This window comes from Corapipo altera, unplaced genomic scaffold (genome assembly GCF_003945725.1).
Source record: "Corapipo altera isolate COAL_440 unplaced genomic scaffold, ASM394572v1 200, whole genome shotgun sequence".
Classification (NCBI taxonomy): Eukaryota; Metazoa; Chordata; class Aves; order Passeriformes; family Pipridae; genus Corapipo; species Corapipo altera.
Genome location: NW_020884992.1, coordinates 1182754 through 1193216, shown reverse-complemented (window position 1 = coordinate 1193216; position 10463 = coordinate 1182754). Strand labels below are relative to the sequence as shown.

Genomic DNA, 10463 nt, shown 5'->3' with positions numbered 1-10463 from the left:
TCGGGAGGGGACAGCAGGGAGCTGAGTGGGGCTGGCTCAGGCTGGAAGTGAGGGCAGGAATGCCAGGGATGTGCTGGGGCAGGAGGAGGGAGAGTGGTAGAGGCTGGGATGGGATCTGTGGGCACGAGGGGGTGCGTGGGATGGAATGCCCGGGGACAGTGGGATGTCCTGGACCCTTCTCTGCAACAACAGCTCTGCCACCAACACACAGGAGGATCTGTGACTCACAAACACAGCAGTGCAGGGACCCCCTTCCCCAAATCCTAGGCTGGGAGACCCTCAAAGCTCAGCCAGCACCTGCCACCACCTATCCCCAGGCAGGGGGAGGTGCCAGGGAGGGGGGACAGCAGCAGCAGCAACGTGCCACATCCCTGCGTGTCCCTGGGAATCCAGCACAGCCCTTCCCACCATCCCATCCCCTCCACCCCCTGCCAGCTGCAGCCCCCCCTCTGGGGCCAAGGGATGGAGGAGGGCTGGCTCTGAGCCCCCAGCAGCAGAGCCTGGCAGCTGGACACAGCCAGGGACCCCAAAGGGTCATGAAAGTTTGATTTTGGGGGGTGGGAGGCCGAGCCTGCAGCCACAGGAGGCCCCAGGGGACACAGGAGGCTGCGGTGGCCTCGAGGAAGCCCCCGGCACCTGCCTGCTGGGATCAGCCTCCCCGCAGGGCTCTGCCCCTGACAAGCCATCCCCAGCTGCCTCTGCCTCATGCCCCACTTGGTAGCGGGGTCAGGCAGCTGGGGCTGGGAAGAGGAGGGGGATTTAACCCATAACACATTCCCACAGCCCAGGGAGAGCCGGGAAGATGCTCCCGGTGCAACCAAAGCACTCCCAGTGTTGGGTGGAAAAATATGTGATCAGAGAAAACACATCCCCGTGGCTGCAACCCCCCGGCTGCTGCTGAGGAGGAACCTTGCGGGGTGGGGGACCCCTAAACCTCGTGCAAGTTTCATTTCTAAGTCACAAAAAAACGGTAAAAAATATAAAACCCGAGGATTTTGTGCCTTTCCCCCACTCCCAGCCCCAGGAATGCCCCCGGGAGCCACGTGGCTGTGAGAACCCAGACAGCTGAACATCCAGGGAGCTGCTGCTCACACCCCCCACACCCGTTTTTTTTTTACGCTTCAAACACTCCAAGAACGAAAAACTCGGGACAAGTGCCCACATTCCGCCTTTCCCGACTCCCAGGGAGCCCCTGGATTGTCCACGGGGAGAGCAAAACCCACCCGGGGGACAACAACGCCAAGGTCACCCCGCAGCACGGGCGACCTTGAAGCGTTGCCACAGCATCCCTGGGCGAGGAGGAGGAGGAGGAGGAGGAGGAGGAGGAGGAGGAGGAGGAGGAGGAGGAAGAGGAGGAGAAGGAGGGGAGGGAGGCAGGGGCGCTGCGGGGACATGCGTAGTTCACCCCGCACACAATGGCCCGACTGTTCGCGAGGTGCTGGCAGGAGCCAGCGGGCAGGGACAGCCCCTGGGAGCTGCCAGGAGGCTCCCGACAGCAGCACCGCACCCTCTCTGTGCAGCCCGGGAGAGGTGGGCACGGAGATCCCGGTGCAATAAAAGCAAAAAAGCAGGAATTCTTCCCCCCCGTTCCTCCCTGCAGCCCGAGGGGCAGCGCAGAGGGTGGGGACAGGGATGCCCCTTCCCCTCCCGGACACCTCCAGCCGAGCCAAACAACTTTGTTTCCTGCCCCAGAGATCCCCCAAGGCGGAACGCGAGCTCGCCGGGCTCGTTCCTCCTCCCTCTCCATCAATCCTGAGAAGTGCTGGCGCAGCATCTCCCGTCCCGAAATTCCCGAGATTCCCAGGCGCCCGCCAGCGTGGGATCAGGTGGGATTTCTGGGGGATGAGGGGCTTGGGAGAGGGGAGAGGTGCTGGGCATCAGCCAGGTGGAGGGGAGTGAAGGGGACACGGTGTGATGGGAAGGGTGGCAGGTCCCAGAGCTCGGCAGGAGCTGGGAGGGACAAGCTCAACTCCACAGCTCGAGGAGGAGGAGGAAGGAGAGGAGGAGGAAGAGGCTGGAAACCAGAGCAACCCTCGTATCTCTGCCTGGGAGCAGCCACCAGGATGGAGCTCCACAGGTAGGCTTCCCACCCCACCCAAAACACGCTTTTTTCTGTCCTTTTCCCAGAATTCAGGTCTGTGCTGCAATGGAATAACTCCAAAGCAGCAGGATTGGACTGTGGGGTGTGCCCTGAGAATGAGGGCAGGCCACAGACTCATCCTGCTCAGAGACCAGGTTTGTATCTGCACAACTCAGCCCAAAACCATAAATCCTTCTCACGAGCTTGAACCACTGCTGAGCTGGGAACAAACTCCTTTGGCCTGGGAATCCTCCACAAACTTCTTTGGCCTGGGAATCCTCCACAAACTTCTTTGGCCTGGGAATCCTCAACAAATTCCTTTGGCCCAGAAATCCTCAACAAACTCCTTTGGCTCAGGAATCCTCCACAAACTCCTTTGGCCCAGGAATCCTCCACAAACTCCTTTGGCCTGGGAATCCTCCACAAAAAAAGACACCCCCAGCTCCCACCTCCCTCCACGGGCACAGCAATGGGACGAGGGTGGCCGAGCACGTGCATTTCAAACAGAAGCATGAAAAATCAGAAATACTGACCTTAAAGCTCCAGTAGTTGGGTTGCTAACAAACAAAAAACAAAACAAAACAAAAAAAATAAAACAACAGAACGAAAGAAAACACACACACACACACACACAAAAAAAATACCATTAAGATTCTGCTTTGACTTTCGTTTTCCCTCTGAGAACCGCTGAGTTTAAAACTGCCACGGTTAAAACAACCTGCTCTGGTTTCTGTCCCTCCCGAGGGGTTGGCGGAGGGTTCATGCTGAGGGGGGAGCAGGATCATGCAGGCAGGGAGGGGTGGGGGGTTCCTGGGGGTCAGTGCAGGCTGGGGTGCAGAGCAACCCCGGCAGAGCGAAGCGGGGAGCGGGACGACAGCCCAGCATCGCTGCTGGAGCCACTGCTGTGCCCACACCACCATCCTGGCACGTGCTGGTCGGGCTGCTGCAGTGCTGGAAGTCAGGATAATGTTCATTTTGAAAGGGATCTTCCAATCCCTCCCCCCTCCACCACCACCCTTTGCTCCCCCCGTGGTGTTTTCACCGGTGTCAGACCGATGTGCTGCCGCCGGTGACGGGAGCTGGCACCGCTCACAGCCCAGTGAGCTGGAGAGCTGGCAGCTCCCCTCTCCACAGCCACCCACTGGGCATCACCACTGGGACTCTCTGGGGATGCTCTGCTTCCTGTGACACCCACAGAGACTCGGGACCCCCTCCCAGGGCAGCCCCGGGAGGGCACAGCCAGGCTGGGGCTGCAGGAGCCCAGCAAGGCACAGAATTGTGGGATGGGTTGGGTTGGGAGGGATCTTAAAGCTCTTAAAGCTCATCCAGTCCCACCCCCCTGCCATGGGCAGGGACACCTTCCACCATCCCAGGTTGCTCCAAGCCCTGTCCCATCTCCAGCAGGAGGGAAGGGGGATCCAGTGACCAGGGGTGGGATCCACCTCACTGGGAAGGGGATGTGCAGCTGATGGGTGGGGTGGGAGAAACAGGTACAGGGCAGCTTTTGTCCCAACAGTCTTTCATTGGGATCCAAGTTCTTGCCTGCTCTGTTCTCCCCTCTCACCCCCACCCCAGTTTCTAGACAGCATTTCTCTCTCCACCACAATCACTGTGCCTGCAAACCTGCTCCTCAGAGGATGATTTCTTTAATTGTTATTTTAAATCTAAACCAGGCTCCTGCACCAAGCTCCCAGTCCCCACCAGTCCCCCCCAGTCCCTGCAATGTGCTGCCAAGGAGTCTCCCACCACAACGCTCAGGGAGAAGCTGCAGTGACATCAGACCATCACAGGGTATTTATCCAAGGACTTTCCCAACCCACTGGCAGATTTGCTGCCTCCTTCCCTTCACTTGCTGCTGATTTCCCCCTTCTGCTGACAAGGTAAGCGGAGGCCCAGTCGATGTGTATAAACACAAATTCACTTGTTAGACTCATCCCAACCCTCAGCAGGACGCTCTGATTCCAATTCAAGGCTCTGCTGGCATTAACATTCCACACAACATCTGCAGTCCCAACCCAAGTTCAGCCTCCACCAAACCAAAACTGCTCTGAAAAGTGATCTGAGCCCAACGAGTGCAGCGTTCTCAGGCAGACAAGCCTCGAGGCACAAAGGTCTTTTCCAAGGGCACACCGTGACTCAGAGGCAGGACCAGGAATAGAACTTCCGAGCCCTGATTACCAGGCACTATTAGATAACAACCAGCAGGATCCCAGCCTATCCCTGGGCACGCCAAGCTTTTCCAAAACACTCCCTGGAAAGCGAGAAACAGCCTCAGAGTGGATTTTGGGAGTAACAAAGACACCCACTGCACAGAGCCACTGACACCAGCAGCTCCACGGCCTCAGCTCCAGGGGGAGGGTGCTGGGAACAGGGAAAGGGGTGCTGTGTGCAGGGAAAGGGGTGCTGGGTACAGGGAAAGGGGTGTTTGGTGAAGGGAAAGGGTGCTGGGTGAAGGGAAGGGGGTGCTGGGTATGGGGAAAGGGGTGCTGGATGCAGGGAAAGGGGTGCTGGGTGCAGGAAAAGGGGTGCTGGGTGAAGGGAAAGGGGTACTGGGTGAAGGGAAAGAGGTGCTGGGTACAGGGAAAGGGGTATTTGGTGAAGGTAAAGGGTGTTGGGTGAAGGGAAAGGGGTGCTGGGTACAAGGAAAGGGGTGCTGGGTGCATGGCAAGCGACTCTGGGCACAAGGCAGGCTGGCAGCACCAGTGCCCACCCAGCAACGCACGGGGGCAAAGCCCAAAATCCAGCACTGCCACGTGCCAGCCCAAAGCACCAACCCTGGGCACCTCCCGCTCAGCTGGAGCTGTCTGGGTGCTGAGCAGGATTGCATCAGCCCCTGAAGGCTCTGACATTCACTGGGAATGTCTCCAGGGAAGCTGCACAAGGCAGTTCTGTAACTCTGCTCCTGCTCATCAGCCTCACCCCGACTCCCCACCCCAGGCTGGGATATTGTCGCCTCCCAGGAAAGTCTGAGGGAGCCGAGACAAACCACACCTGATTTCCAACGGGCAGGAGCAAACCCTCCACCCCCTTCCCTTCAGCAGCCTCCAGCAGCTGGCTCTCCCCTCCTCCCTGCACCAGTACACCCAGGACCTGCTCCCCAAATTCTGCCTTCACACCTGGGGGGTGCTCAGGTGCCCACCCCCTCTCAACTCCTCCGTGCTCTGAATGGCTGCAACGGGCCCTTCCCACAGATCAGATGTTTCAGCATCACTGGGAAGAGCTGTGGTCAAACCAGTTTGGCCCAGTCCCCAAAAGGACCCCAACCCAGTCTGTGGCAGGAGATGACGCCCCTGACTTTTTCCTCTCTGCAACTTTTCTTTTTCCTCTCCCTGCTCTTCGTTTTGCTCTTGAAGAGCCTCAGTAATTTTCCTCAGCCCTGATATTACTGATCCTATCTCCTGCCAGCCCCGGGTGTGTATTTTATTTATTATTTTAGGATGACTGGACAAGCTTATCACAAAGCCCATAAATTACACCCCCACCGCACACAACCAGTTCCCCATCACATCACGAGCTTGTCTGAACCCCAAGTGCCATGGGAGGGGATCCAGAATGTTCTGGAAGCGATTCGGGCTGGAGAGCGTGACCCAGAGCAGCCCCCCTCTCCCAGGTCCCTGGATCCAGCCCTGGAAAAGCCCTTTCTCTGGGACCCCTGAGCAGCAGTGGGGGGACAGGGACACGCTGCCTGCCCTGCCCGTGCCCTGCTGGGTGGCAGGGCCGTGCAGGGCTGACAATCTGGCGCTGTCTGCCAGCGCCAAGCGGGCCCTGGACACCACCACGCAGACCTTTGTGGGCTCCATCTGTCCCCACAGGCACTGCTGCCACTCGGGCACACTGCCCAGCTCAGCCTCCACCCATCCCAAACCCCCCAGAGCAACGAGGTTGGACCCCCAGCACCCCCAGCACCCCCAGCACGGGTGTCCCGCTCCGGGCATGGACACCAAGACAGCACAGGAATGGTCTTAAATGAAGCCACATCCCAAAATCCAGGGGCAGAGCAGGGACAGCCACCCCCCCCAGCACAGTGCCCAGCCCCCCCCCCCCCCCCCCCCCCCCCAGGCAGCCAGCCAGGCTGGCAAGGGTTGGATTTGTACAAAGAGAAAGGCAAGAGGAGAGGGCCAAGGTAGAATTAACATATCGCTGGCTCTTCAAAAGCATCAAAGGGAGATAATGGTCCGAGGGAGGATTTGAAGCGACAGCCTTGTTACAAGCAATAAAGCAGGAGGCTCCTTGCAGCAGGGCTCTGCAGAAGGTAGGGAGAATTACAAAGGCTGAGATTATAATTACAATGAAAGTCATGTCCATGATGCTGCAAAAATGATGGACTAAACAGGACCAGGCCCCCCCTCCCAGAGCACAGACGTGTGTGCACAGGAGCTGGAACACACGTGTAAGAGCAAGGAGGGGGTGGAGATGCTGCCCTGAACCCACAGAGGGATGGTTGGAGGGGTGAACACACACACACACAGAGGCTGCAGAGAGGAAAAGCAGAGCTGGAGGGATGTGATCAAGGACACACCGGAGTTAAGTTCAAAATAAACCAGTCTTTGTGGTTGTCCCAGGAGGAGACAGGAGGTAAATGAAATCCAAGCAGGTCACTGCCCTGACCAAGGTGGATTTCCCTTGGTTAGCAAATAAAACACAAACCTGTTAGTGATTAACAAGGCAGGACCAAGTGTCCCTCTAAAATGGGCAGCAGCAGCAGCCCCAGCTCTCCCACAAGGGAGGACAGAGGCAGCTTCATCGGCTTTTTAATTAACTCATTTCCAGGAGTTCCAGTTCCTGATTGAGTCCCCCCCTCAGGCACGACATCTTGACAAACAAAAATCTCCTTGAAAAATAACTGCGAAGCGAGTTTAATCTGTTTCTCCTTATTAAAGTTTTTTTTTTTTTAATGCTTTTCAGCACAAGAGAAACTGAATTAAAGTGGAAATGGCCAAGTGACAAGAGAGAGTTGAATGCAAACAGTGACCAGGCAGAGCGGGGAGCAAGTGCTGCAGATATTGTCACCTGGGGTCTCACAATCATTGCAAGGATCTCTCAAACCTGAGCAGCAGAGAGGCCAGCGGAGACAAGACAGGATGCAGGAGGGCTGGGGCTCGTTCCCATCACACCTGGGCTCCTAAGGAGGCTCGGTGGGTCACCCAAACCAGAGCCCTCCATGAGAAGGGCACCAAGGCGCTCGTTTTGCTGCTCCCCTTTCAGGCACCGGCACCTTTAGGCAGAGCCTTGGGGTTTGCTACCCCAAGCCCACAAAGGCTCTGATGGCCACCACAGTGTCACCAGAGATGCCACAGCCAGTGTCACAGTGACTCAACGGGACCCTTGTCCCACCTGCACGGCTCAAACTTTCCCTCCAGGACCCTCCAGCTGCCCACTCACCCTCCTCCTCCTCCTCCAAGAGCAGCAGCTCTTCAGCACTAATTACAGCCTTGACCTAGAGCGTGGTGTCTCTGGGGCAGCCCAGGTGACACCAGAGCCCAAACACCTCTGGCCATCAGTGGATTTGCATCCCCTGCTGTCCCTCAAGCCCCCTCCTTTCCTGATAAGCAGATCTGCAATGTCTGCTCGGAGCAATGCATCAGGACACGCTCTGAGGAGCAGCCACGCCACTGCCTGCCTGGGCTCCAGAACCTCCCTTCTGCAGCCTCCACGTCCAAGGTCAGGGACCTCTCCGGTGCTGCAGGTGCCCTGGGGACCAGGTTTGGTGCCCAGCACACCCCCGGCCCGCTCGGCAGGGGAGAGGAGGGGGTGTGTGTGTGTCTCTGTTCCACCTCTACCCGGCCCCTGCGCCAACAGGAGCTCCCCGCAGGGGTCAAGGTGTCCTCCACCTTCCATCCTGCTCCCGGGCCAAAGGTTTTGGGGGAAAGCAGGGAGAGCGGGTAGAAGTTGGGCAGATCAGATGGCAGAGTAGCCATGGCAACGGCACGGCGTAGGTGGACCAACACAATAGGGACGCGCAAGGTAAACCCGGCAGCGAGCAGGCAGCGAGCAGGCAGCGAGCACCGCTCCGCTCCCCGCCGCGCACGGCACCGGCAGCACCGCGCTCCGACCCCCAGTAGCCTCGGGGTGACCTCCCCCCTTCCATCAGGGCGCCCCCAAACCCGGGGAAGCTCATCCCTGTAGGTAAACCCCCGAGAAACCCAAGGGACGAGGGTCGGATTCTCGGCGGGGTCGCCAGCACCGCAGCCATGCCCTCGGGGGGGTGACGGCAGCCGCGGCCCCCCCGCCTCCCGCCGCAGGGTCCCGGGGGTACCGCTGCCCACCCACCCCCTGCCCAGCCAGCAGCAAAGCTGGGGAGGGGGGCAGGACCCCGACACGCGGCTGATGGAGACCGACCTGCTCTTCCTCGCTCCCCTCCCGACGCTGCCGGTGCCGCCGGAGCGGGGCTGGAGGAGCCGCAGGGACGGCGGAGCTGCCGCTGCTGCTGCTGCTGCTGCTGCTGCTGCTGCAGGGCTTTGGCGTTCCCTCCCCTCAGCCCGCTCCGCGCCAGCCCAGCGCCGCCACACCGGCGCAAGGACCCGTCTCGCAAGGACCCCCGAGGCCACGGGCAGAGAAGGAGATTGGATCGGGGTTGGGAACAGCGGGAAACTTCGGGGCAGGGATGGGCGGACGCGTTCACCTTGCCCGCGTGTGCCGGAGAGCAGGGATACGCGCGGCCCTTCCAGGGAGGAACCGCGGTGAGGAAGGGGGAGCACCGGGAGCGTGGCCGTGCCAGGAGGAGCGCTCCAGGTGCATCCCACCTCCAATCCCTGGTGGGCATCCACCAGGCATCTCCCTGCCGGACTATTCCATGGGCTCATTCCTGCCCTTCCTGGGGCTGCCATCACTGTCACCAGCGTATTTTTTACCCACTTCTCTGGGACTTCAAGACCCGGTTCCATTAAAAAAAAACCAACAACCGAGGAGAAGTGGGGCGACCCACAGAGCTTTACACGACCCCAGCTCCCCCCTTCCCAGCCAAACCACGGGCCAGGTCTCTTTTAATCAGCCAGGAATTTCTCCCAGTAAAGCAAAATCAGGGAATCGATAGGGACAGCTCCGGCTGCAGTCCCAGGGACACACACACACGCTCGTGTTACTCCCGACAGCCACGCACGCTCTGCTCCACCATTACAGCCCTTCCCGCCACTCTCCACCTCCGGAGACCAACATGACACTTCAGGAACCACACGGGAGGACCCCCCTTCCCTCTCCCACCACACCTGGGGTCGCCTCGGGCAGCGCTCACAGGCCACCGGCCCCACTCTCTCTGCAAAGGTGGACCCCCAAACCCAGGGACACAGGGACCCCCAAACCCGCCCGTGCCGGGTACCCCACGAGGACCAGGCGATGCCAATCCCATGCCGAGGCCATGGGCACCTCTCCACGTGGCTCTGACACCCCTCAGGGGGCTGGAGCGAGGTGAGGGTCAAACTGTTCCTCCCCTCGCAGGGGTCTGGCTTTGGGCACCCACCTGGGGGTCCCCGTGGGGCTGGGAGATGCCACGTGGGGAGGATGCTCAGCCAGGCGAGCTGGAGGCAGGACAAACCCCCGCAGGGCACAGGGATGCTGCGTGCCCAGGCCACCATCTGCCCCTCTCCACTGCCCGGGAGGGGCAGAGGGGATTCGTGTCCCCTGAGGGGGCACAGGGACACGGGTGACAACGCAGAGCTGCCCTGGGACCCGGCGTGGGCACCACCGGGGGCTTTGCACAGCCCCCATGTGCACATGGAGAGGGGGCACGGTGAGACCCCCCCAGGTGCTGCACCAAAGGGACACACAGGGACGATGGCACCCACAAACTGCCACCCCCTCCTGCTGCCAGTCTGGGAATGGGGGGAACACCCAGGAAAGGGGAAAGGGGGGGAAGCTGGAGGGAAAGGAGGGGCTGGAGGGAAAGGAAGGGGCTGGAGGGAAAGGGGGGCACTGGAGGGAAAGGGGGGGACTGGAGGGAAAGGGGGGAACTGGAGGGAAAGGGGGCTTGGAGGGAAAGGAAGGGGCTGGAGGGAAAGGGGGGGACTGGAGGGAAAAGAAGGGCTGGAGGAAAGGGGGGGTTGAGGGGAGGGGGGCACAATCCCCTCTCTGGGGCCGAGCCCCGCTGCCAGCACAAGGACACGTCGGTGCCGGGGTGGGGGAGAGGGCAACCAGCATCTCCAGGTGGCGACCGGGAATTCTGGGGAGGGGCGTAGCGGGATGGGTAGGAACCACACCAGGAGAGCCGGGGAAGGGGAGCTCGGGGGGAAGAATCTGACCCGGGGGGGGGGGGGGGATACACCCGCTCCATCCCGCTCCGCCCGCCCGGTACCTGCGGCAGGTGAGCGCCGCGGGGTCCGCAGCGCCGCTCGGCCCCTCCCGGCTCCTCCCGGCCCCGTTCGGCCCCGTTCGGCCCCGTTCGGCCCCG

The 10463-nt window shown here is 60.4% G+C and overlaps 1 protein-coding gene across 1 annotated transcript in view; it reads right to left on the bottom strand.

Moving 5' to 3' along the window:
• The window catches only part of SRCIN1 (SRC kinase signaling inhibitor 1), a 43136-nt gene that overhangs the window by 23312 nt on the left and 9361 nt on the right, over positions 1-10463 (bottom strand). Inside the window, exon 3 of the mRNA XM_027666360.1 lies at positions 2614-2637. Coding sequence (XP_027522161.1) covers positions 2614-2637 — 24 coding nt within the window. The remainder of the gene's footprint in view (positions 1-2613; positions 2638-10463) is intronic.